General features: G+C 45.7%; 1 protein-coding gene across 2 annotated transcripts in view; it reads right to left on the bottom strand.

Annotated features, from left to right (window-relative positions):
- The window catches only part of LOC140471332 (transmembrane protein 198-like), a 57,017-nt gene that overhangs the window by 7,438 nt on the left and 21,692 nt on the right, over positions 1–27,887 (bottom strand). For both annotated transcript variants that reach the window (XM_072567343.1, XM_072567344.1), the window contains exon 2: positions 7,038–7,270. In XM_072567343.1, coding sequence (XP_072423444.1) covers positions 7,038–7,270 — 233 coding nt within the window. The remainder of the gene's footprint in view (positions 1–7,037; positions 7,271–27,887) is intronic.

Raw genomic sequence — 27,887 nt, 5'->3', positions numbered from 1 at the left:
CTCGGTCTCTTTGGTCTGCAACACTACCCAGGGCCCTAACATTAATGATATAAGTCCTGCCCTTTTTTAGTTTTACCATAATGCAATACTTCGCATTTATCCAAATCAAACTCCACCTGCCACTTCTCAGCCCAGTGACCCAATTGATCAAGATCTCTTTGTAACCTTAAATAACCTTCACTGTCCACCATACCGCCAATCTTGGTGTCATCCACAAAATTACTTACTATGCCTCCTAAATTCTCACCCAAATCATTTATATAAGTGACAAACAAACGTTGATAAACAGGTCTTTTAAAGATGTCACTTTGCCCAATAGAAGCTCTGAGGATAGTCACCGAACTGAACCATTCATTCTATTTCTTTCCCCACAGACGATGACTGACCTGCTGAAGTGTTCCAATGGTTTTTTTGTTTTCTTTCAGATTGACCAACTGTGGTTCAGTTTGGGGCAACAACTCATCGCTGGCCTGCAAGGTTTCTTTGATAGTTTGGAATCTTTCGAGATTTAAGACAAATTGATCTGTAACAACTTGCACTTACATAAGACCTCGAACACACAGACTAACTGGATGCACTTTACAGTTAAGTGTACAGAAATCAGATAGGAAAGGAGAATTGGGAGAGACAATCAGAAACTTGTCAGAGTGATAAGAATTTCTTGCCTTTCCCTCATAATCCTTGATTTCCTTCCTGATTAAAAATCTGTCCGTCTCAGCCTTGAATATACTGAATGAGCCAGCTTCGACAGCCCTCTGTGGGAAAGCAATCCACAGATTCACTCCCCTCAGAAAACTTCCTTTCTCACCTCTGTCTTAAATGGGTGACCCCTTATTCTGAGGTGATGCCCTTTGGTCAGAGGCACTCCCACACATGGGGAAACAACCTCTCCACATCTCCCCCGTCGAGTCCCCTAATATGATGGGGAACGCTCAAGAGGCCAGAATTAAGTGACCTTAGATATCCCAAAGGTTTGTAGGAGATGACAGAGGTAAGGAGTCTTTGGCTAAGATGGGAGAGATAAGAATGGAACCAGGAGAGAGCAGATCCCACCAACATCTGGACAACAATGGAGAGTTGTTGGAGGAGGATGGTATGGTCACCATGACAACAGTTGTAGATAGATCAAGGAGGGAAAGTTTACCTTTGTCCCAAGCACACACAATGTGGACCAACAAAGGAGAGATCAGGACACATTCTTGATGGTATGAAGTTAAATACAGTGGATGTCCAAAGAGTCTTGGGGTCAGATGCGTAACTCTTTGAAATGCCACAAACAAGTACAGAAAATAATCCAGAAAGCTAATGGAATGCTGGCCTTTATTTCAAGAGGTCTGGAGTACATTATGCAGCAGATATACAAAACCCTGGTTAGAGCCCACTTAGACTACTGAGAGCAGATCCAGGCACCACATCTTAGGAAGGCTTTATTGGCCTCGGAGGGAGTACAACATAGGTTTACAAGAATGAAACCTGGATTTCAAGGGTTACGTTATGAGGACAGATAATACAAATTAGGGCTGTTTTCTCTCGAGTTTAGAAGGTTAAGGGGTGATCTGATCGAAGTCTTTAAGATATTGACAGGGTAAATTAAGATAAACTATTTCCACTGGTTGGGATTCTAGAACCATGGGGTATAGTCTGAGAATTAGGGCCAGACAGTTCAGGAGAGATATTAGGAAGTACTTCTATACACATGGTGGTAGATATTTGGAACTCTCTTCCACAAATGGCAGCAAACCTGGATCAATTGTTAATTTTAAATTTGAATTAGATAAATATTTGTTAAGCAAAGGTATCAAGGGATATGGGTCAAAGGCAGGTATATGGAGTTAGGCCACAGATCAGCCATGATCTCAGTGAATGATGGCACAGACTCAAAGGGCTGAATGGCCTACTCCTGTTCCTATGTCACTGGGGACTGTGATAATAACTGTTTCAGTACTGTGACAGGGGCAGAGGTCTGGTTGGATGGGTTCAAACATCGAGTTCTGGAATAAGTGATGGGAACAGATTTTGGACACAGCAACACTTTCAAAGACAGAAATAGATGCCTCTTTCAACACTTCATTGGGCCTGCTGTCTAACCTACTGGGATGTGCTTTAAGAGAGCAGATATTTTATTGACCACATATTTCCGAAGTAATCTCTAACTTCACAATCACAGCATTCTCCTTTAAGAATAAGACGCACTGTTACAAAGACTTTGCTGCAAATTGACTTTAGTAACAAAGCCTATTGGCAGGGGGTACCACTGTGCATTTGTAGGTAACTGAGCAGGTGAACCACAAGACAGTAGCACAGAGGCAATAGAGGAATCACACCGGACAAACAAAACCCATAATCCAGTAACGTGGAAATCATTTTACCTTTTCTTTAAAATGGTCCCTCATTTCCATATTAATTGGTCATATGGCAGGAGATTTAAAGCAGGGTTGTGGTAAAGGGTCAAGAGCCATGGTGTGTTTGTTGACTGCATCACCAGAATGTTTTTTTTTAAACTTGGGCAGCAGCCTTAAGCCACATTTGGCTTCAAACTCTGACTTAATTTACTCCAGCTTCACATCTGCATTGTTCAACCATGGTGATATCACAAAGTAAGCTGCAACCTTTCACCTAGTTTCCTCAGTTAAAATCTGACAGTGTCTCACATTGACTGCATGTCATAAAATTCTCCAGTCACCACACTAGCTTGTGTAATGAATCACTAGCACATCTATAATAATCACTGACAGGCAGCCTGGAATATACAGTAAACAACTCGCAGAGACACACGCAGAAGTCATGTAAAGAGCCAAGAGCAGAATGAAGCTCGCAGCTTTTCCTCCAAAATGGCAAAAGGAAAATGGGTCCAACATTTTTGTTTGTCGATAATGCTGGCACATCAGATTGCTCTGCAGCTGTGTATGTTGAAGTGGTTGAAAATTATCCACGTTTAGGTTCCGCATTCTTTTTCTTTTCTCAATTGCATTCGTATTAACTGGCAGCAATAGCACCTGTTACTAATCCCAACAGATTTGATCCAGATCTGTACACATCAGGCACTTAACAAACAGGGTTGTGCAGCCTTAAGCTTGGTCCGGAATCTGAGAAGACGATATGAACTCCCTCTATTTGGATGGGAAGGATCCAATTAAGTTGGCTTACGCCAGCTCATTCTTTTGCTGCCTTCTCAGTTTCATTAAGTAATCTGAATGTTTAATCCATCACAGACCTGGCCAGTTCAATAAATTCCAGCATCAAAGGTTCCTGCAAGAGGTTTAACCCGACAGCCATTTTGTCATTTCAAAATGGAGGCTATCAGATGATTTGTTATATCATTAAATTTCTCTCCTGAAAGTTGCTTAAAAATAGTGGAATAGAAAATTCCCTTTCAGATATGCAAGTGCTTATTGAGCAAGTCTGTGAGTGTCCTAATTTAGAGGCAAATGCTTGAGGATTTAACATCAGGTTTACTCACTGTAAATGTCAACAACCCGATTAACTGCAATTGAAGCCCATTTCTGTGTCAGATATCACAAGGTGATATGAAAAGGCACATATTGAAGAGATCCACACTGATAGCATTCTAGCCTCTCAAGCATCCCTGGGCTAAAGTTATGTTATGCTTCCCCATTAAAGCACAGTAAAGGCACTAATAATAAAGAAACAAAACAGAAATTGCTGGAAAAACTCAATGTTTGTTTGCATCTGTGGAGAGAAAGCTAAGTTAACATTTCAGGTCCAGTGACCCTTCAGAATTAATAATAAATGAATTTATATCGTGTTTTTGATGACATAAGGACATCCCAAAGCTCTCTATAGCAAACAAAGTGCATTTGAAAAGCTGCCACTATTATAATGCCAGGAACCTGACAGCCAAGATCCCAGAAATAGCAATGACCAGATAATCTAGTTTTAGATGATGCCAGCATTAGTTTCAGTACTCTTATGGTTTCCCATCAATGCCCAGAGTTTTAGTATTTTTATAGTCAATTGCCAGTGACCAGAGTCTAGCATTTTTATAGCTACTCTCAGTGCCCAATGTTTAGTGTTTCTATGCTGCTCCTGCCAGTGCCCAGTGTCTCCTGTTTTTCTATTGTTGCTGCATGCGTATCAGCAGTATGCCCTGAGATTGTTGGAACACAGATTGTGAATGTGTTATACCGTCAGTCAGATTCACACAAATGCACTTGCTTTGTAAATAGTGAGAGTTTAGTGTCAGCCTAGGTTTTGTGCTCAATATGAGCAGCATTCTAAGATGAGGCTGATTAACTCAAGAAAGATCCAGAGTACAGGTAAGCAGAGAGCAACTGACTGAATGGAATAAAAGGAGAAACACATCTGCAATACCTTTGACATTCCTTTTTAGCTCCATGGAACTTCAAACAAAATCAAAAGGCAGATTATTTGAGGAAAGACATTCTGGCTATTGAGGGAGTGCAGCGTAGGTTCACGAGGTCAATTCCTGGAATGGCAGGATTGCCTTACACGGAAAGACTGAAGCGACTGGGCTTTGTATACCCTTGAGTTTAGAAGACTGAGAGGGGATCTGATTGCAACGTATAGGATTATGAAAGGATTGGACACTCTGGCAGGAGGAAACATATTTCCGCTGATGGGGGAGTGCCGAACCAGAGGACACAACTTAAAAATACGGGGTAGACCATTTAGGACAGAGATGAGGAGAAACTACTTCACCCAGAGAGTGGTGGCTGTGTGGAATGCTCTGCCCCAGAGGGCAGTGGAGGCCCAGTCTCTGGATTCATTTAAGAAAGAATTGGATAGAGCTCTTAAAGATAGTGGAGTCAAGGGGTATGGAGATAAGGCTGGAACAGGATACTGATTAGGAATGATCAGCCATGATCATATTGAATGGCGGTGCAGGCTCAAAGGGCAGAATGGCCTACTCCTGCATCTATTGTCTATTGTCTATTATAATGACCAGATAAAACTTCAAATATTCTTTTTTTTGAAGTAGAAATGGGTGGAATATAATCCAATAAAACCTTTCATTGTGATCACCAGTTAGTATAACTGGTGCCTTTATAGAGCAAATGAGGTTGACATACTGAAACCAAGGAATGCCAGTGATATAGAGAGATAGAACTGAGTGTAGAGTTCAGACAGCACTCTAAACAAAGAATTTAGGAAAATTTTCCAGCTTTCTGTACTTATAAATCTTAATTACTTACTCGATACTCACCAAATAGAATCCGTACAGTGTGGAAGCTGGCCATTCAGTCCATCAACTCTGCACCAACCTTCCACATGGACCCAGACTCCCACTCTATACCTGCAACCTCACATTTCCCATGGCTAATCCACCTAGTCTACACATCCCCAGATATTACAGGGAGTTTTAGCACGGCCAATCCACCTTAACCTGCATATCTTTGGACTGGGGAGGAAACCGGAGCAGCTGGAGGAAACCCACGCAGACACGGGGAGAATGTGCAAACTCCACACAGTGACCCCGAAGGTGGAATTGAATCCAGGTCCCTGGTGCTGTGAGGCAGTAATGCTGACCACTGAGCTGCCATGCCAACTGACTAGCTTCTTCTCTTGTAGCAGAACAAGAGTCAAGTCCTCGAGGCTGAAAACAGTCGACAAAGCAAAGGCAATGGAGCACCTTTTCCCCTTCCCTTCCTAACTCCCTTATCCAACCACCTCCAGCATTTGCTGGAGGCAACAGCTCATTCTTAAAAACAAGCAACTTGGGCCAGTGAGATTAGACAAAACCTCAGGCAATTGAAAAGTCAAATCATAACAATGGGCAAAATGAGTGCAAATAAAAATGAGCTTGGGCTGGGGCAGTGAGAGAGGGAAGGGGAAAACTCATCAAAGCATGTTTTCAGGTGAGTCCATGCATGGTTCCATTAAGGAAGACAGAATGTAAATTTTGTATTCCTCGTCTAAATTGTATCAATGTGCAGCTCATTGCAAAGTACGCTGGTGACTTCATGCTGAAGGGGAGCTCCAGCCACTTGAATGGCAACTAGCCTGCATCTCTGAAAGGGAGTTTCTTAAAGGGGAGCTCCACTCATTCATGCGTACATTGCTACAGACTGTGGAAGGCTTGAAGAGAAGAAGCAAAAGCACAGAAGATGGAGTGACAGGTAAGAGAGAGGACTCCTAGATGTGGCGCTGTAGGGATTTGTCAAGGAGGAGAGATGCAGTGTTTCCATAGAAAGGTATTACTTCCCACTTCACCTTTAATAGGACTACATGACATGAAGTGAAGCTGCAGATGGTGTGACTGCGGCTCTCTTATCCTCACCTTTTTAGCTTTCAGATACCCAACAATTGTTGCCTGGCCCAGGTAGAACAGACCCAGCAATAGACTTTGGACAGCAATAGAAACACAAGAACTATGCTGTAACTAGACAAATCCACTTTCAAAGGTGGCATTACCACCCCCACCCCCCCCCCAACCCCCCAACACCCATCCACCCACTTTTACAGTCAGAGTTGTACAGCATGGAAACAAACCCTCATCCATGCTGACTAGATATCCTAAATTAATCTAGTCCCATCTACTAGCATTTGGCCATATCCCTCCAAACCCTTCCTATTCATATACCCATCCAGATGCCTTTTAAATGTTGTAATTATACCCACCTCCACCACTTCCTCTGGCAGCTCATTCCATACACATACCACCCTGTGTGTGAAAAAATTGCCCCTTAGGTCTCTTTTATATCTTTCCCCTCTCACCCTAAATCTATGCCCTCTAGTTCTGGACTCCCCACCCCAGGGAAAATAGCCCTGGTCTATTCAGCTTATCCTTATAGCTCAAACCCTGGCAATATCTTTGTAAGTCTTTTCTGAACCCTTTCAAGTTTCACAACATTTTTCCTATAACAGAGAGACCAGAATTGAACGCAGTATTCCAAAAGTGGCCTAACCAATGTCCTGTACGGCCACAACATGACATCCCAACTCCTATACTCAATGCACTGAACTATAAAGGCAAGCATATCAAATGTCTTATTCACTATCCTGGATTCCACTTTCAAGTTTGGTGTTTCACACACATTGGTCAATACCTCACTCACCAAAGAAGCAGTAGATGACTCCAAAAAGGCAACACATGGCATAGATAATAGATGGAATGAGTTGATATTTTCCTTTCACTTCCAGGTCACAGTGGTTCACAATAATGTCCTCCTGGCCTGTGTCCATGAGGTTAAAGTCCAACAGTGTAGAGGTCATAGCTGTCTGAGGTCGACAAGGGAAGGAGTAGGGAATGTTAGGTGGGTCTGGCCATCTAATCAAGGCGCTGCGAATTCTGCAAGAGAAAGACTCAAAATAAACGAAATGAGACCAAAAAAAACTGCAGAAGCATGTAAAACTGAAATTAAACAGGATTAATTTTTCATTAAACTATGGGCCATTCCATTTTTCCATGGAGAGTCAGAATGGAGCCAAGCGAACTTTCACAACATTGAAAAGCAATAGAAACACAATGGAGCATATGAAGTATATCTAACCACAGGGAAAATCCACAGACCCAACTGAATTATCTCATGTTGATTACTGCATTACACAAATGTAACCTGATTTGGATGATTGGTTCTTTATAATTGTATCACTATGATCTTGGAGATCAGTTAGCTCAGTTGGCTGAACAGCTGGTTTGTGAAGCAGAGTGATGCCAACAGTGTGGGTAAAGTTCCTGCACTGGTTAAGGTTACCACAAAGGACTGTCCTTCTCAACGTCTCCCTTTGCATAAGGCATGGTGATCCTCAGGTTAAACTGCCACCAGTCATCTCCATCTAATGAGAGAACAGAAGCTTCTCCGGGACTAGGGCATCTTTACCTTTAATACAGGAACAAAATATCTATCTGCTAACGGATGACCTGTAAAAGGTTTTGCAATAATGTAAAAAAACCTCCCTGGCATCACAGATGGAATCTTCATTCTGCAGTCTTAATTCAAGTGTGGAAATTGGAGTCACTTGTCTCAGGGGTGGGCCATGTTTTCCCGTGTGATTTTGAGGTGTTCAGCTCATCACATCAGCATTCGCATTTTTTGTACGAGTGGAACAAGAAATATAATGGGGTACGCAGAGGACAGAAGGTTTTTCCAAGGTCCAGGCATCATATTTAAAGGCTACACTACAAGCCAGAAAGTTCACTCACCATCGAGTTGGTCAATCCCTTCAAGATGTCTCAGACAAGACAGAACGTGGCCTTATTGTTCAGCAATGCCTCACTACCAATTCTCTGCCAAGCCATCCAAGATAAATAAGAGATTGCTCAGGGGTGAGAAACTGTCAAAGCAAAGCAGCGATCACAGTACAGGTTGGTGCCAGAGGCTGACTTATGCCTGAAACGTTCATCATCCTGCTCCTTTTCTAGCACCACACTCTCAATTCTGACCTTCAGCATCTGCAGTCCTCACTTTCTCCCCACTACAAAAGAAGCTGGCTGCAATACCGAAAGGATGTGTGCAAGGGGAAATGGCACTATCTATTCACTGCAAAGTAACATTACAGGGTCATCAGTCTAATTGTGCCAGTGTGGAGGGATGCCACACAGACTGATCACCTGTTAGTGTTGGCAAGTGTTGCTCTGAATAGGTGCATGGGAATGGCTTGCAACTACCTCTTGCTGCCAATGTTCTACCATTTCCAAGACAGTGCTTCTCCCAATGATCTTCCATCCGTTGTACCACCTTTATTTCATTTGAAGCACTGACACCATCACAAATATTGCTGTAAAAACATTTCACTAGAAGGTTGAAGCAACAGGCACTTACTTTGAAGTCCAGGAAGAAGTGTGCCTCATCAGGTGCATGCCTCTTGTATACAATTGGGTATTGAACACAAGTATTTCTAAGCAGAAAGTGAGGAGTGCAGATGCTGGAGATCAGAGTCAAGAGTGTGGTGCTGGAAAAGCACAGGAGGTCAGGCAGCATCCGAGGAACAGAAGAATCAATGTTTCAGGCATAAGTCTTGTTTCCTGATGAAGGGCTTATGCCCAAATGTCAATTCTCCTGCTCCTTGGATGCTGTTTGACCTGCTGTGCTTTTCCAGCACCACACTCTCGACATGTATTTCTCAATTGAGAAGAACTCAATTGGGAAGGGGAACTTAGTTCCAACGAGCTGGCCTTTTGCAAAATGCGAAAGCATGCAAATAGATTCCTGACTCTTGCAATTGGGAAGGTCAATGTGCTTTCAGTACTCAGAGAACTTAATTGCAAGGGTTCATCCGCCTGTCAGGATTCTGAATTTTCACCCAGTTAGATTCCCCCACCTGTCCTTCTTCTCACCTCCTATAAGACAAGAAGATTTCTCTCTCTGTGTCTTAAGAATTTCCAAATGTTATGGTGTTCAAAGCAATACAAACAGGCATCACATCTTGCCGAAAATCTCAGATAGCTCCTGTATAGAGTCAGAGTTGCACAGCACAAAAACAGATCCTTCGGTCCGACTCGTCCATGCTGACCAGATATCTCAACCTAATCTAGTCCCATTTGCCAGTATTTGGCCCATATCCCTCAAAACCCCTTGCTATTCATATACCCATCCAGATGCCTTTTAAAATGTTGTAATTGTACCAGCCTCCACCACTTCCTCTGGCAGCTCATTCCATACATGCACCACCTTCTGCATGAAAAAGTTGCCCCATAGGTCCCTTTAAAATTTTTCTCCTCTCAGCTTAAACCTATGCCCTCTAGTTCTGGACTCCCCCACCCCAGGGAAAAGACTTTGTCTATTTATCTTATCCATGCCCCTCATGATTTTATAAACCTCTATAAGGTCAATTCCCCCCACTCCTCCGACGCTCCAGGGAAAACAGCCCCAGCCTGTTCAGCCTCTCCATTGCTCAAATCCTCCAACCCTGGCAACATCCTTGTACATCTTTTCTGAATCCTTGCAAGTTTCACAACATCCTATAGCAGGGAGACTAGAACTGCACACAATATTCTAAAAATCGCCTCACTGATGTCCTATAACAGTAGAAATATGTACTAAGATGTACTTTTTAAATTACATAACTAAAGAATTGGCTACATTTTTAAGGTAATGCTTGTAAAAATCTTTTGGCAGCCCGGAATTAGGTTAAGGTGCAATATAAATGCAAGCCTATTCTACTCTTCCAATAACCCCTATCTGACCCCAATTCAGAAAATTTTAACATATTTGTCAACAGTAAATGTCGACCAAGTCATGTGAAAAAAAACAAGGGAAACTTAATTGCATAGGGATTTTTTTCTGTGACAGTGACTGTACCAAATAGGGATAATGTTCCTTCTGACGCTCACATGTTGACATAATTTACTTTATTTAAATTAATAGCTTAATATTCTTATCTATAAACATGCTGGATTCAACTTCAATCTAGGTCCTACTCAAATACCATGTGCTCAAAATCAGCACTTTCTGAAGCAAAGTTTAATTTGAAATTAGTTTTTAATAGGGAACGTTATTCCACTGTCCTTAGTGTTGTAAAAGAAGATAGTAATGCCTCTCTGACAGTTCTTTTTGTCTGTTTGATACCAATGAACTGCTTGTTCAGAGACACAGTCTACTAATTGCACTGTACCATAGATGAAACCTGTCCACAACCTACTGCACTCATTCACAACTTCATGGGGTTGAAATTTCATCATGACGTTGCAGAGAAGCAATCAGCCTTGGCTCACTGCTTAGTAAGAGGTATGTGGTATCATGCTCCACTCCAGGGGCATGAGCGCAGAATCCAGACTGACTCTTCAGTTCAGCATTGAGGAAGTGCTGCACTGTTGGAGGTGCTGTCTTTCAAACGAAATAATAAACCAAGATGGAGCATAAGGCCCTGCAACACTTTGAGCAGAATTGTAGTCACACAGCACAGAAACAGACCCTTCGGCCCAACCAGTCCATGCCAACCATAATCTCAAACTAAATTAGTCCCACCTGCCTGCTCTTGACTCATATCCCTCCAAACATTTCTTATTCTTATATGGATCTAAGTGTCTTTTAAACATTGTAACTGTACTCAATTCCAGCACTTTCTCTGGAAGGTCATTCCACACACGAACCACTCTTATGTGTGAAAAAACTGCCCCTCATATCTTTTTAAAATCTTTCTCCTCTCACCTTAAAATTATGCCCCCGTCTTGAAATCCCCTACCCCAGGAAAAAGACATCAACCATTAACCCTGTCTATACCCCTCATGATTTTATAAACCTCTATAAGGTCACCTCTCAACCTCCTACGCTCCATTGAAAAAAGTCCCAGCTTATCCAGCTGCTCCTTATAACTCAAACACTCCAGTCCTAGCAACATTCTGGTAAATCTCTTCTGAACCCACTCCAGGTTAATAATATCCTTCCTATAACAGGGCGACCAGAACTGGACACTGTATTCCAGAAGAGGCCTCACCAATATCCTGTACAACATCAACATAACATCCCAACTCCTGTATTCAAAGATCTGAGCAATAAATGCAAATGTGCTAAACACCTTCTTAACCACCCTGTCTATATACAATGCAAACTTCAAAGAATTATGTAACTGAACCCTAGATTTCTCTATTTTGCAACACTACCCAGGGCCCTACCATTAATTGTATAAGTCCTGCCATTGTTTGTTTTACCAAAATGCAATACCTTGCATTTATCCGAATTAAACTCCATCTGCCACCCCTAGGCCCTTTGACCCAATTGATCAAGATCTGTTTGTAATCTTAGATAACCTTCTTCACTGTCCACTATGCCACCAATTTTGGTGCCATCTACAAACTTACTAACCATGCTCCTATATTCTCATCTAAATCATTTATATAAATGACAAATAAAAATGAACCCAGTACCCATCCCTGTGGAACACCACTGGTCACAGGCCTCCAGTCTGAAAGACAACCCTCCACCACTACCCTCTGTCTCCTGTTGTGAAGTCAATTTTGTATCCAATTGGCAAGCTCACCATGAATCCCATAGGATCTAACTTTACAAATTAGTTTAGCATGTGGAACCTTGTCAAAGGCTTTACTAAAGTCCAAGTAAACAATGTCTACCGCTCTGCCCTCATCAATCTTCTTGGTTAGTTCCTCAAAAAACTCAATCAAGTTTGTGAGACACGGTTTCCCTCACACAAAACCATGCTGACCAACCCTAATCATTCCTTACCTCTCCAATTGCATATAATTCCTCTCTTTCAGAATTGCTTCCAACAACTTACCCACCACTGAAGTCAGAGTCACAGGTCTACAGTTCCCAGGCTTCTCCTTCCATCCCTTCTTAAGCAAAGGCACATTAACCTCTCTCCAGTCAGCCGGCACCTCACCCATGGTTAAAGATGATACAAATATTTCTGCAAGAGGCCCAGCAATTTCTCCTAACTTCCCACAATGACCTGGAATACACTAGGTCAGCTCCTGGAGATGTATCCACCTTTATATTTTCTAACACCTCTGGCACTTCTGTTTTCAAAACATCTATATTTATTTCCTTGCGTTGGAAATGGAAAACCTCCATTTTTTATCTCCACAGTAAAAACTGACATAAAATATTCATTTAATACCTCTCCTATCTCCTGAAGTTCAACACAGAGATGACCTCTTTGATCTTTAAAGGGCCGTACTCTCTCTCTCTCTCTGTCGTCACTCTTTTGTTTTTAATATACTTGTAGGAGCTCATTGGATTATGCTTAACCTTCTTTTGCCAAGGCTCCCTCCTATCTTCTCCTTGCCTTCCTCATCTCCCTCTTAAGAATGCCCCTGAACTCTTTATACTGTTCAAGAGATTCATTTGAACCCAGTTGTCTCTATCTAGAATTTTTTTAAATTCTTGACTAGAACCTCAATTTCTCTGTTCATCCACTGTTCTCTAATCCTACCAGCCTTACCCTTCACTCTAAGTGGAACATAATTCATAATGCATTTTTAACATAATTCTACGAAATGGAATTCTCCTGGCCAATATGTACCTCTTAGGTGGCATTTTTAAATCAGCTAGCATCCAGACGAATGTGAGGTGATGCATTTTGGAAGATCAAGTACAGATAGAAATTATACAGTGATTAGTAGAACCCTTAGGAATACTGATATGCAGAGAGATCTGGGTGTGCAGGTCCACAGATCACTGAAGGTGGCAGTGCAGATAGATAAGGGAGTAAAAAAGGCCTATGGCACACTTGCCTTCATTGGAAGGGGCATTGAGTGTAAGGATATACAAGTTATAGGTAAATCTTTTACAGAGCGGCGAGGAGAGAGGGCGGAGAGAAGCGAAGGCTACTGAAAAGAGTAAGTGATTGTTTTTTAAGTGGGCGAGTCTCTGGCACTGAGCCTGCCAGTGTGGCTCAGAAGGGAAGGGGGGAGAATGGAAAAGCGCTAGTGGTAGGGGACTCAATAGTGAGATGGATTGACAGGAGATTTTGTGGTCAGGAACGGGACTCTCGGAAGGTATGTTGTCTCCCCAGTGCCAGGGTCCGGGATGTCACCGATCGGGTTTACAAGATTCTGAAGGGGGGAGGGTGAGCAGCCAAAAATTGTGGTACATATTGCCACCAATGATATAGTCAGGAAAGGGATTGAGGATCTGAAAAGCGACTACAGAGAGTTAGGTTGGAAGCTGAAGGGCAGGATGAGTAGAGTAGTGATCTCGGGTTTGCTACCAGTGCCACGAGATAGTGAGATGAGGAACAGGCAGCTAGTGCAGCTTAACGTGGCTGTGAGGCTGGTGCAGGAGGGAGGGCTTCAGATACCTAGACCATTGGGATACCTTCTGGGGAAGGTGGGACCTGTACATGAAGGACGGGTTGCACCTGAACTGGAGGGGTACAAATGTCCTGGGTGGAAGGTTTGCTTGTGTGATTCGGGAGGGTTTAAACTAATTTGACAGGGGAGTGGGAACCAGAGCTACATATCTGAGTTTGTGGGGGGGGGGGGGGGGGGGGGGGGGAGGGGAGTAGTTGTAGATGGTGCAGTGACAGGATGTAGTGAATCTATCAGGGAGGCTTTTCATGTGATGGAACGAAGGGATCAATTAAAGTATGTCTGCTTTAATGCAACAAGTGTCAGAAATAAGAGTGGTGAACTTAGAGCATGGAGAAGTACTTGGGACTATGACGTTGTGGCCATAACGGAGACATGGGTTTCACAGGGGCAGGAATGGTTGCTTGATGTTCCAGGGTTTAGGACATTTAAAAAGAACAGGGAGGGTGGAAGAAGAGGAGGGAGTGTAGCCTTGCTAATCAGAGAGTGCATCACAGCTACAGAAATGAAGGTTGTTGAGGAAGGTTTGTCTACTGAGTCAGTACGGGTGGAAGTTAGGAACAGCAAGGGAACAGCCACCTCAGTGGGGGTTTTCTACAGACCCCCTAATAGCAGGAGAGAGATTGAAGAACTCATAGGCGGGCAGATTTTGGAAAAATGCAGATGGAGCAGGGTTATTGCTATGTGGTGACAGTGATCACAACTGCCTCACATTTACCATAGCCATGGAGAGGGAGAGAAGCAGCATGGGAAAATATTTAAGTAAGGAAATTATGACATTATCAGACAGGAGTTGGGAAGTACGGATTGGGAGCAATTATTCCACAGAAAGGGCACAGCAGACATGTGGAGACCATTTAAGGAGCAGATGTTGCGAATGATGCATAAATTTGTTCCTCTGAGACAGGTAAGAAGGGGTAAGATTAAGGGACCTTGGATGACGAGCACAGAGGAGCTTCTCGTCAAGAGGAAGAAGGCAGCTTACGTAAGGTGGAGGAAGCAAGGATCTAGCACAGCTTTAGAGGATTACAGGCTTGCTAGAAAGGAGCTCAGAAATGGACTGAGGAGAGCCAGGAGGGGGCACGACAAAGGTTTGGCAGGAAGGATTAGGGAGAACTCAAGGGCATTTTACTCATACATGTGGACTAAGAGAATGATCAGGGAGAAGGTAGGGCCGATCAGGGATAGCGGAGGGAACTTGTGCGTGGAGTCTGAGCAGATAGGAGAAGCCCGAAATGAGTCTTTTGGTTTGGTTTTCACCAAGGAAAGGGAACTTGTTGTAAATGAGAACTTTGAAGAGCTGGGATATAGGCTTGACCAGATAGAAATTGATGTGCTGGAAATTTTGGAAAGCATTAAGATTGATAAGTCCCCAGGGCCAAAGCAGATTTACCCTAGGCTGCTCTGGGAAGCGAGAAAGGAGATTGCTAAGCCGCTGGCAAAGATCTTTGCTTCCTCAATCTCCACGGGAGTCGTACCAGAGGATTGGAAGGAGGCGAATATTGTTCCTCTGTTCAAGAAGGGGAATAGGAAAATCCCTGGCAATCCCAGTCAGCCTTACGTCTGTGGTCAGCAAGGTGTTGGAAAAAATTCTGAGGGATAGGATTTATGACTATTTGGAAAAGCATAGCATGATTAAAAGCAGTCAGCATGGCTTTGTGAGGGGCAGGTCATGCCTCACAAATCTTATTGAGTTCTTTGAGGAGGTGATGAGACAGGTTGATGAAGGTCAAGCAGTGGATGTGGTATATATGGACTTCAGCAAGGCATTTGATAAGGTTCCCCATGGTCAGGAGGTATGGGATTCAAGGAGATTTGGCTGTCTGGATTCAGAATTGGTTAGCTGACAGAAGGCAGAGAGTGATTGTAGATGGAAAGTATTCTGCCTGGAGGTCAGTGTTGAGTGGGGTCCCGCAGGGCTCTGTTCTTGGGCCTCTGCTCTTTGTAGTTTTTATAAATGACTTGGATGAGGAAATTGAGGGGTGGGTTAGTAAATTTGCAGATGACACAAAGGTTGGAAGTGCCGTTGATAGTATCAAGGGCCATTGCAGGCTGCAGCACAACATAGACAGGATGCAGAGCTGGGCTGAGAAATGGCAGATGGAGTTCAACCTGGATAAATGAGAGGTGATGCATTTTGGAAGGTCAAACTTGAATGTTGAATATAAGATTAAAGACAGCATTCTTGGCAGTGTGGAGGAACAGAGGGATCTGGGTGTGAAAGTACACAGATCCCTCAAAGTTGCCACCCAAGTGGATAGGGTTGTTAAGAAAGCATATGGTGTTTTGGCTTTCATTAACAGGGGGATCGAGTTTAAGAGCCGTGAGGTTTTGCTGCAGCTCTACAAGACCCTGGTGAGACCACACTTGGAATATTGTGTCCAGTTCTGGTCGCCCTACTATAGGAAAGATACAGAGGCTTCGGAGAGGGTGCAAAGAAGGTTTACCAGGATGCTGTCTGGACTGGAGGGTTTGTCTTACGAAGAGAGGTTGACTAAGCTTGAACTTTTCTCTCTGGAGAGAAGGAGGAAGAGAGGAGACCTGATCGAGGTGTACAAAATAATGAGAGGAATAGATAGAGTCAATAACCAGAGACTTTTCCCCAGGGCAGGATTGACTGGCACGAGGGGTGTTAGGAGGAAGGTATAGAGGAGATGTCAGAGGAAGGTTCCTTACGCAGAGAGTTGTGAATGCATGGAACGCGTTGCCAGCTGTGGTAGTGACTGCTGGACATGCACATGGACAGCAGTGAATTGAGGGACGCGTAAGTTAGGTTATTTTAATTTAGATTAGGCTTAATCATTGGCACAACATCGTGGGCTGAAGGGCCTGTTCTGTGCTGTACTTTTCTATGTTCTATAGCAGCTTTACAGATCTTTAGTCAGGCCACACTTGGAATATTGTGTGCAGTTCTGGTCACCGCACTACCAGGAGGATGTGGATGCTTTAGGAGAGGGGACAGAAAAGGTTTATCAGGATGTTGCCTGGTATGGGGGGGATTTTAGCGATGAAGAAAGGTTGGATAGACTGGGTTTGTTTTCACTGGAACGCAGGAGGTTGAGGGGCGACCTGATGGAAGTTTATAAGATTGTGAAAGGCGTGGATAGAGTGGGAAATAGGAGGCTTTTCCCCCAGGGTGGAGGGGTCCATTACTAGGGGACACAGATTCAAGGTGGTTAGGCCACTGTTGGAATATTGCGTGCAATCTGGTCTCCTTCTTAGCGGAAAGATGTTGTGAAACTTGAAAGGGTTCAGAAAAGATTTACAAGGATGTTGCCAGGGTTGGAAGGTTTGAGCTATAGGGAGAGGCTGAACAGGCTGGGGCTGTTTTCCCTGGAGCGTCGGAGGCTGAGGGGTGACCTTATAGAGGTTTATAAAATTATGAGGGGCATGGATAGGATAAATAGACAAAGACTTTTCCCTGGGGTCGGGGAGTCCAGAACTAGAGGGCATAGGTTTAGGGTGAGAGGGGAAAGATATAAAAGAGACCTAAGGGGCAACTTTTTCACGCAGAGGGTGGAGTGTATATGGAATGAGCTGCCAGAGGAAGTGGTGGAGGCTGGTACAATGACAACATTTAAGAGGCATTTGGATGGGTATATGAATAGGAAGGATTTGGAGGGATATGGGCCGGGTGCTGGCAGGTGGGACTAGATCTGGTCGGCATGGACGGGTTGGACCAAAGGGTCTGTTTCCATGCTGTACATCTCTATGACTCTATTCTGAGGGTGGTGGTGGGATGGGGGTGGGGGGGGGGGGGGAGGGTGGAAGGCTATGAGGGTCGAAGGGCCTGTTCCTGTGCTGTATTGTTCTTTGTTCTGGTTTCAGGATATGGCCATATGTAAATTGACTGCCATATTCCCTGTATTACAACAGCGGCTGCTCTTCAAACAGTACCTCACTGGCTCAAATGCAGTTTGAGATGTCCAGTAGTCATTAAAAAAAAACCCTCTTGGTCTTCATACAGTAACACATACTCTAAACAACATGTGATTGACAGAATCTACATCAAAAATTGCAACGGTTTAGTCGAGTAGATGCTGGGAGTATAAATCAAAACTGGGGGAGTCCTAAATATAAGATAGTTACAAATTAATACAGGAAATACACTTCTCTGGGAATTAAGGATTTAGAACCAGCCATACTCCCCCATGAGGCCCCTCCGCCATTCGGTAAGATTATGGCGAACTTGGTTGTGATCCCAACTCCACTTTCTTGTCATTCTGTCTGACCTCCCCCACCCCCACAACCCTCGACTCCCTTGTCCTTCAAAAATCAAAAATCAAAAAATTAAACTCAGTCTCCACTCTGTTCGGCTTAAACCAGATGGTTATAAGAATGTGGAACTTGCGACCGTAAAGGTGCAATGGAAGGGAGTCACTAAGTCATAGTTCAGGGAAGAGATCAGAAAACTGGTGGACTTGGCTGAAGCAGGTTGTGAGCATGTGTGTGAGAGCCACAGGAAACAGTGTGTTGTAAATGCTCTGCACCAATTCGCATCCTTCCTTCCAGTTCTGAAAAGTATAAGACAGATATGGATCCAATCTGGGCTGAAGGAGTTGGTTTAAGCCAAGGTGGTGAGGTCCTGTTTCGAGGCACTGTGTGGGCGGCACAGTGGCTCAGTGGTTAGCACTGCTGCCTCACAGCACCAGGGACCCGGGTTCGATTCCAGCCTCGGGTGACTGTCTATGTGGAGTTTGTACATTCTGGGTGGGTTTCCTCCCACAGTCCAAAGATGTGTGGATTGGCCATACTAAATTGCCCATCGTGCCCAGGGATGTGTAGGTTAGGGTGGATTGGCCATGCTAAATTGGCCGACGTGTTCAGGGAGGTGTAGGTTAGGTGCATTAGTCAGGGGAAATGGGTCTAAGTGGGATACTCTTCGAAGGGTTGGTGTGGAGTTGTTGGGCCAAAGGGCATGTTTCCACACTGTAGGGATTCTGTGGAGCAAGAACAGAATGGGACTGCTCCACCACAAGACTGACCCTCGGAGGAAGTGAAAGACTGTGGAATAAGACAGAAAATTTAAAACAGGCAGCAGAAGGTGATAGACATACATGTCCAATTAGTGCTTGGAGATCTGTGGGGAACCAGTTCGAAGCTCTCAGCTGCTTTCAGTGTGTGTCTCGGATCCTGCAGCCGAAGCCTAAATTTTATTAACAATTACTTTGGAACGTTTAAAGTGCTGGAGGTGAAACATGGGTCATGGTCATGGTCAAATCAATAAATCTTGCAACTAATTCTCCAACCAACAGCCCACGTTCAAAGCCTTAATTCCTGCGACTATAAATGGGATTAGGAGTTTCAATGGCTTGTTAAACAACAAATACATTGTTCGGGGGTCAGAAGGACCACCCTCTTGCCTCAGAAACCGGCCAGCACAGTGAGAAACGAATAGTTGTGTTGTATAAATGAGTCTTAGTGCTGGATGAAATTAGCAGCTTTTCCTACTGCTCAACAATCATTTCTTTTGTTTAACTGATCTGCTTAACACACCGTGAGCCATCTTATTATCACTAGAGCTGTTACACTAAGCCTTACTGCTCAGGGCCAAGTCAACAGGTTTGGTCCTCAATTGACTCTTTGTGTTCTCCAATAGTCAGACATTGTCCCAGTCAAAAAGCACCATCCCCTCCAAGAATAGAATCAATGGGTTCCAAGTTCCACTCCACACACTTGAGCGAGTCTTCCACACCACGTGAAGCACTAAGAGGGCATTGCACTTTCAGAAATGCTGCCCTTTGAATGAGTCGTTCAAAGTATGACCATACCTTGCTAATTAAGTGGACATTGACAGATCCCAATAGTAGTATTCAAGGAACAGCAAAGGAGATCTACCCTGTGTCTTGGCTGACAGACCCCCTTCCACCAACAGTTGAAGAAAACGTAGATTAACTGGTCTTTCAGCTTGTTGCTGATTGTGGAATCCTGCTGTGTGCAAAGTGGTTGTTGCATTCACCGACACAACTGCACACTGAAGCAGTTTATGGGAAGCATGCTGAGGTAAAAGGGTAATTCAAGGCAAGAAAGATTCCTCCTGTATAAGATGACACAGAGGAGGCGGAGGGATGACCTAGGAGAAAGTGAGGACTGCAGATGCTGGAGATCAGAGTCGAGATTAGAGTGGTGCTAGAAAAGCACAGCAGGTCAGGCAGCATCAGAGGAGCAGGAGAATCGACGTTTCAGGCATAAGCCCTTCATCAGGAATGAGGGGGGACCTTGTAACAATAAAATAACCATGACAACATAGACTCAGCAAAACAAAAAACAACAAATGTTTGGACTGGATTGAACGACCACCCAAAGTTTAGGGAAAAAAACATGGCAGTGGGTAGCACTGGTCCAATGAATTCTTCAGGTTCCAAATGATTTGGAGCGGTATCTCCAGTGAAATCATTATTACACAATCAATGGAGAGGCCAAAGGAGTACGTTAGAATAAAGTTCCTGCAATGGGTTTCTCCTGCAGCTCTTTGGGTCTGTCCAATGAGTACCTGGGAGCCCCAAAGTAGCAGTTGGGCACTACAACTGCCCTCAGTGCCCATGGCTTCTTTGACTGCGCCGCTGCCCCCTGGTGGCAGAATTCACCTACAATCCTGTATTTGGCCACTGGGTGGCATCAGAGACAAACACTTCAGCAGATACCGCGATCAAGCCACTATCTCAATTATCCAAATTCGAAAGGTTAAGGCTGATTGGAAATGACTACTTTAGGCTGTCCAGAAGTGATTGGATGCATTGGTGATATCGGATCTATAGGTGACTATAGTTCATCGTTAGACAAGATGGACTTCAGTAAGGCATTCAACAAAGTTCCCCATGGGAGACTGGTTAGCAAGGTTAGATCTCATGGAATACAGGGAGAATTAGCCATTTGGATACAGAACTGGCTCAAAGGTAGAAGACAGAGGGTGGTGGTGGAGGGTTGTTTTTCAGACTGGAGGCCTGTGACCAGTGGAGTGCCACAAGGATCGGTGCTGGGCCCTCTACTTTTGGTCATGTATATAAATGTTTTGGATGTGAGCGTAAGAGGTACAGTTAGTAAGTTTGCAGATGACACCAAAATTGGAGGTATAGTGGACAGCGAAGAGGGTTACCTCAGATTGCAACAGGATCTGGACCAGATGGGCCAATGGGCTGAGGAATAGCAGATAGGGTTTAATTTAGATAAATGTGAGGTGCTGCATTTTGGGAAAGCAAATCTTAGCAGGACTTATACACTTAATGGTAAGGTCCTAGGGAGTGTTACTGAACAAACAGACCTTGGAATGCAGGTTCATAGCTCCTTGAAAGTGGAGTCACAGGTAGATAGGATAGTGAAGAAGGCGTTTGGTATGCTTTCCTTTATTGGTCAGAGTATTGAGTGCAGGAGTTGGGAGGTCATGTTGCAGCTGTACAGGACATTGGTTAGGCCGCTGTTGAATATTGCGTGCAATTCTGGTCTCCTTCCTATCGGAAAGATGTTGTGAAACTTGAAAGGGTTCAGAAAAGGTTTACAAGGATGTTGCCAGGGTTGGAGGATCTGAGCTACAGGGAGAGGCTGAACAGGCTGGGGCTGTTTTCCCTGGAGGTTGGAGGCTGAGGGGTGACCTTATAGAAGTTTATAAAATCATGAGCGGCATGGATAGGGTAAATAGGCAAAGTCTTTTCCCTGGGGTCAGGGAGTCCAGAACTAGAGGGCATAGGTTTAGGGTGAGAGGGGAAAAATATAAAAGAGACCTAAGGGGCAACTTTTTCACACAGAGGGTGGTACGTATATGGAATGAGCTGCCAGAGGAAGTGGTGGAGGCTGGTACAATTGCAACATTTAAGAGGCATTTGGATGGGTATATGAATAGGAAGGGTTTGGAGGGATATGGGCTGGGTGCTGACAGGTGGGACTAGATTGGGTTGGGATATCTGGTCGGCATGGGCGGGTTGGACTGAAGGGTCTGTTTCCATGCTGTACATCTATGACTCTAAGATCAGATGCTAGAGGAAACCAATTGATTCCTTTGAACCTGCTCCATCAGTCAACAAGATCCTGGCTGATTGTCCTCAGCAACACCTTCCTGTACCATTCCCATATTTGTCAGTTCCCTCAGGGTAATTAATCTCACAGTCTTCAATATGTTCAATAATGCACCATCCACAGCCTTCAAAGGGTCTGAATTCTAAAAACTGCACCCAAATATTTGCCAAGATGCAGTTGGTCGTGTCGCTTGTGTTTCTCCATTAAGCCCGGTGCAGTAAAAAGCAAGGGCACACACGGTGAAATATATGAACACAGGGTCCTGTATGTGAACGGAAAGTGCATTCTGAAGAATATGTAACTCAAATCAATTACCCCAAATGTTTTCCAGGTTGTGGAGTGGAAGGAGATTTGCCAGAAGGGTCAGAGTCGAGGCCATGGAGGCATTTGATCACAAGGGTGAGAATTTTAAAATTAAAATCGGCTCCAGATGGTTATCGCAGCAGAGTGCTTCAAACTCTGGGCTCAGGGAAACAAAACCACATTAAAATGATGGAAACGCTATCGCAGGGGAAGAGTTCTGTGCCAAAGCTCTCAGTGAATGCCAGGAGTCGTCGGAGAGAGGGAAGTCTGTGAGATACGTAATCCCTCCCTCACTCTGAATGGAGTAAATCTGCTCACACACCCCCTCCCCCCAACATCTGCAAGACGACCCAGGAGATCGACTCAACTGGAGAATATTCCCTGTATCCAGAGGATAATGGGATAGAGTGCAGCCAGATTGTTTGGGCCCACCCTGACCGTTATTAGTTTGACATATGTTGGGTTGAGTTTGTTCCTCTGTTAGGAACGAGGATTTTTCTTCTTTTTAAACACACATACCGCATGTTGGTCAGCTCAAGCCACACTTAAATAAGGGCTCCGTTAATGATTTTTGAATTAGATTACTTACAATGTGGAAACAGGCCCTCCGACCCAACAAGTCCACACCGCCCCGCCGAAGCGTAACCCACCCATACCCCTACATCTACATCTACCCCTTACCTAACACTACGGGCAATTTAGCATGGCCAATTCACCTGGCCTGCACATCTTTGGACTGTGGGAGGAAACCGGAGCACCCGGAGGAAACCCACGCAGACACGGGGAGAATGTGCAAACTCCACACAGTCAGTCGCCTGAGGCGGGAATTGAACCCGGATCTCTGACGCTGCGAGGCAGCAGTGCTAACCACTGTGCCACCGTGATGTTCAGGATTGCATCTGAAATCCAAGTGCCCCTTCCAGTTCCTCACACTGCATCATTAGTTTGTAACGAGTTGTGCATTGAAGGCAAACTCGTTAATGAGTGTGGTCAGGGTGGTTGTTAACAGCTTGACTGAGCTGATCTTTCATCGAGTTGGACACGACCTGCACATTTTAGGGGTTATGATTGCAGGTGATGGAACCTGAAGGACTTGGACTATGTTCTGTTCCTGGCACAGGAGTGACCACCAGAACAGCTAACTCAGTTCTCTGTCTATGCTGCTCCCTTTCAGTTGAACGCTTTGGAGTTAAACCCACCACCCCCTTGCAGAGGAGCATCTGAAGAAACCTTTCAGTCCATGATGCCCCATTCATTAACTTTTGGAGATGCAAAAATGACAGGAGAAAAACAAACAAACAAACTTCTCAGAGCAAACAGCCCCAGAAACAGAACTGGGTTTCTTTGTGTTGAAGGTAAAAACAATGACTGCAGATGCTGAAAACCAAATACTGGATTAGTGGTGCTGGAAGAGCACAGCAGTTCAGGCAGCATCCAACGAGCAGCGAAATCGACGTTTCGGGCAAAAGCCCTTCATCAGGAATAAAGGCAGTGAGCCTGAAGCGTGGAGAGATAAGCTAGAGGAGGGTGGGGGTGGGGAGAGTGTAGCATAGAGTACAATGGGTGAGTGGGGGAGGAGATGAAGGTGATAGGTCAGGGAGGAGAGGGTGGTGTGGATAGGTGGAAAAGAAGATAGGCAGATCGGACAAGTCAAGGAGACAGTAACTGAGCTGGAAGTTTGAAACTAGGATGAGGTGGGGGAAGGGGAAATGAGGAAGCTGTTGAAGTCCACATTGATGCCCTGGGGTTGAAGTGTTCCGAGGCGGAAGATGAGGCGTTCTTCCTCCAGGCGTCTGGTGGTGAGGGAGCGGCGGTGAAGGAGGCCCAGGACCTCCATGTCCTCGGCAGAGTGGGAGGGGGAGTTGAAATGTTGGGCCACGGGGCGGTTTGGTTGATTGGTGCGGGTGTCTCGGAGATGTTCCCTAAAGCGCTCTGCTAGGAGGCGCCCAGTCTCCCCAATGTAGAGGAGACCACATCGGGAGCAACGGATACAATAAATGATATTAGTGGATGTGCAGGTGAAACTTTGATGGATGTGGAAGGCTCCTTTAGGGCCTTGGATAGAGGTGAGGGAGGAGGTGTGGGCACAGGTTTTACAGTTCCTGCGGTGGCAGGGGAAAGTGCCAGAATGGGAGGGTGGGTCATAGGGGGGTGTGGACCTGACCAGGTAGTCACGGAGGGAACGGTCTTTGCGGAAGGCGGAAAGGGGTGGGGTCTTTTTGGAGGTGGCGGAAATGTCGGTGGATGATTTGGTTGATGCGAAGGTTGGTAGGGTGGAAGGTGAGTACCAGGGGCGTTCTGTCCTTGTTACGGTTGGAGGGGTGGGGTCTGAGGGCGGAGGTGCGGGATGTGGACGAGGTGCGTTGGAGGGCATCTTTAACCACATGGGAAGGGAAATTGCGGTCTCTAAAGAAGGAGGCCATCTGGTGTGTCCTATGGTGGAACTGGTCCTCCTGGGAGCAGATATGGCGGAGGCGGAGAAATTGGGAATACGGGATGGCATTTTTGCAAGAGATAGGGTGGGAAGAGGTGTAATCCAGGTAGCTATGGGAGTCGGTGGGTTTGTAAAAAATGTCAGTGTCAAGTCGGTCGTCACTAATGGAGATGGAGAGGTCCAGGAAGGGGAGCGAGGTGTCAGAGATGGTCCAGGTAAATTTAAGGTCAGGGTGGAATGTGTTGGTGAAGTTGATGAATTGCTCAACCTCCTCGTGGGAGCACGAGGTGGCGCCAATGCAGTCATCAATGTAGCGGAGGAAGAGGTGGGGAGTGGTGCCGGTGTAATTACGGAAGATCAACTGCTCTACGTAGCCAACAAAGAGACAGGCATAGCTGGGGCCCATACGTGTGCCCATGGCTACGCCTTTGGTCTGGAGGAAGTGGGAGGATTCAAAGGAGAAATTGTTAAGGGTGAGGACCAGTTCGGCCAAACGAATGAGAGTGTCAGTGGAAGGGTACTGTTGGGGACGTCTGGAGAGGAAAAAAAACGAAGGGCTTGGAGGCCCTGGTCATGGCGAATGGAGGTGTAGAGGGATTGGATATCCATGGTGAAGATAAGGCGTTGGGGGCCGGGGAAACTGAAGTCTTGGAGGAGGTGGAGGGCGTGGGTGGTGTCTTGAACGTATGTGGGGAGTTCCTGGACTAGGGGGGATAGGACAGTGTCAAGGTAGGTAGAGATGAGTTCAGTGGGGCAGGAGCATGCTGAGACAATGGGTCGGCCAGGGTGGTCAGGCTTGTGGATCTTGGGAAGGAGGTAGAACCGGGCAGTGCGGGGTTCCCGGACTATGAGGTTGGAAGCTGTGGGTGGGAGATCTCCTGAGGTGATGAGGTTCTGTATGGTCTGGGAGATGATGGTTTGGTGATGGGGGGTGGGGTCATGGTCGAGGGAGCAGTAGGAAGAGGTGTCCTCGAGTTGGCGTTTGGCTTCAGCGGTGTAGAGGTTAGTGCGCCAGACTACCACTGCGCCCCCTTTATCCGCTGGCTTGATGGTGAGGTTGGGATTGGAGCAGAGGGATTGGAGGGCTGCGCGTTGTGAGGGTGAGAGGTTGGAGTGGGGGAGGGGGGACGACAGGTTGAGGCGGTTAATGTCCCGGCGGCAGTTGGAAATGAAGAGGTCGAGGGCAGGTAATAGGCCAGCGCGGGGTGTCCAGGTGGATGCAGTGTGTTGGAGGTGGGCGAAGGGGTCCTCGGAAGGTGGGCGGGAGTCCTGATTGTGAAAGTAAGCTCGGAGGCGGAGGCAACGGAAGAATTGTTCGATGTCACGTCGTGTATTACATTCATTGATGCGTGGACGGAAGGGGATGAAGGTGAGTCCTTTGCTGAGGACTGATCGTTCGTCCTCAGTGAGTGGGAGGTCTGGAGCGATGGTGAAAACTCAGCAGGGCCGGGAGCTGGGATCTGGTGTGGGTGTGGAGCTGGGAGTGGGGTCGGAGCCAGTACCTGGAGTGGGTGTGATGGTGGGGGGAATGGGGGTGGAGGCATGAGCAGGGGTAATGTTGCCCTCGGGGTTCTTTGACCTATCACCTTCATCTCCTCTCCCACTCACCCATTGTACTCTATGCTACACTCTCCCCACCCCCACCCTCCTCTAGCTTATCTCTCCAGGCTTCAGGCTCACTGCCTTTATTCCTGATGAAGGGCTTTTGCCCGAAACGTCGATTTCACTGCTCGTTGGATGCTGCCTGAACTGCTGTGCTCTTCCAGCACCACTAATCCAGTTCTTTGTGTTGAAGTCATTTTCTGGATCCTGCAGTTTTCTTTTTCGCTGGAACGTACACTTACATTCACAAGAATGTTGGACAATTTGGAATTGGACTACTTTTAATTAAACAAATCCTGCTAGAACAGACACTCTCTCAACAACAGTAACGTCACAGGATTACTGAGCCACAGAACGAGGCCACTCAGCCCATCGTGTCTGTGTTGGTTCCATCCCCTCGTGCCAATCTCCCATTTCTATCCCAATAACCATCCACTGTCGAATGCCTCAATGGAACCTGCCTCCCCCCACATTCCCAGGCAGTGCTTTTCCAGACCCCTGTTCTCTCACACACCACCCTTACTCAGTTGTCACTTCAAACATTTGTCCGCAGTTCAAGAAATTGAATGCGAAGCTGGCAAGGGGTTAACAAGGGATTTCCTGCCTCTCCCAATAAACCAGGCGGCCTTCAATGTTCACTGCACATTCTGCATCAAGACACACAAATCCGTCTCTCTCTCTCTCTCTGCCAAGACAATAAAGGATTCCTTGAGCGACTGTGCTGTCCCACCTCAGAGGCCGTGTGTGTGACATTTCACATGACCTGCAAAATCCTCACAGACGGCTGAGTGAGTCAGTGCAGAAACATTTCCGCCGTCTCCACATCTGCTTCACAGCGTCCAAACTGTGGCTGCAACCGACTGGGGGAAAGAGAGAGAGAGAGAGAGAGAGCTGGAAAACCTGGCAGAGGTACACACCCACATGTGGGAGAGCTGAGGAGTTTCCACAACGACTTTCAGTGCAGATCTCGCCACAGACACAAGCTGTTCTCCATTTCCCACTTTAGGCTCTGCCATTTCTAGGAGGGAGGACTGAAAGGGAGACCAGCTGATTCGCTTTAAGGGACGGCCCCCTTGCTCCGTTATAAGAAAGCCTCTCCACCCCATCCCAATGGCACCTTCCGGACGAGTATCATTTCTGGCAGACTTTTTCCGAACACGTTCGGAAACAGGCCAAAAATCAAACCACAGCTTAACACATCAAGACACTTGCGGCATTTTCAATGCTTCTTTTTAAGAAGAAAAAAGAAAAGAATTTGCTGATTTAAGAACTGGCCACACCAGCGATTCCAGTTCGCAACGAAACACAGTAAATGACAGTCAGCGAGGCAAGTCTTGTTTGGATTTCCATTCGGTGCTAGTCATCGACTCCCTGCAGAGTGGGAGCAGGCCATTCGGCCCATTGACCCTCCAAAGAGCATCCCACCCAGACCTACACCTTATCCCGGTATAGAGTCACAGAGGTGTTTAGATTAGATTCCCTACAGTGTGGAAACAGGCCCTTCGGCCCAACAAATCCACACTGACCCTCCAAAGAGTAACCCACCCCAGACCCATTCCCCTACAATTTAACCCTGACTAATGCACCTAACACAATGGACAATTCAGCATGGCCAATTCACCTGGCCTGCACATCTTCGGACTGTGGGAGGAAACCCACACAGACACGAGGAGAACATGCAAACTCCACAAAGACAGTCGCCCAAGGCTGGGATCGAACCTGGGTCCCTGGTGCTGTGAGGCAGCAGTGCTAACCACTGAGCCACCCCCTTCCTATTCATATACCCATCCAGATACCTTTTGAATGCTGTAATTGTACCAGCCTCCACCACTTCCTCCGGTGCCTGCA

Source organism: Chiloscyllium punctatum, chromosome X, assembly GCF_047496795.1.
Source record: "Chiloscyllium punctatum isolate Juve2018m chromosome X, sChiPun1.3, whole genome shotgun sequence".
Lineage (NCBI taxonomy): Eukaryota > Metazoa > Chordata > Chondrichthyes > Orectolobiformes > Hemiscylliidae > Chiloscyllium > Chiloscyllium punctatum.
Note: the sequence above shows the minus strand (reverse complement) of the source record. Positions and strands in the feature narration are given on the sequence as shown.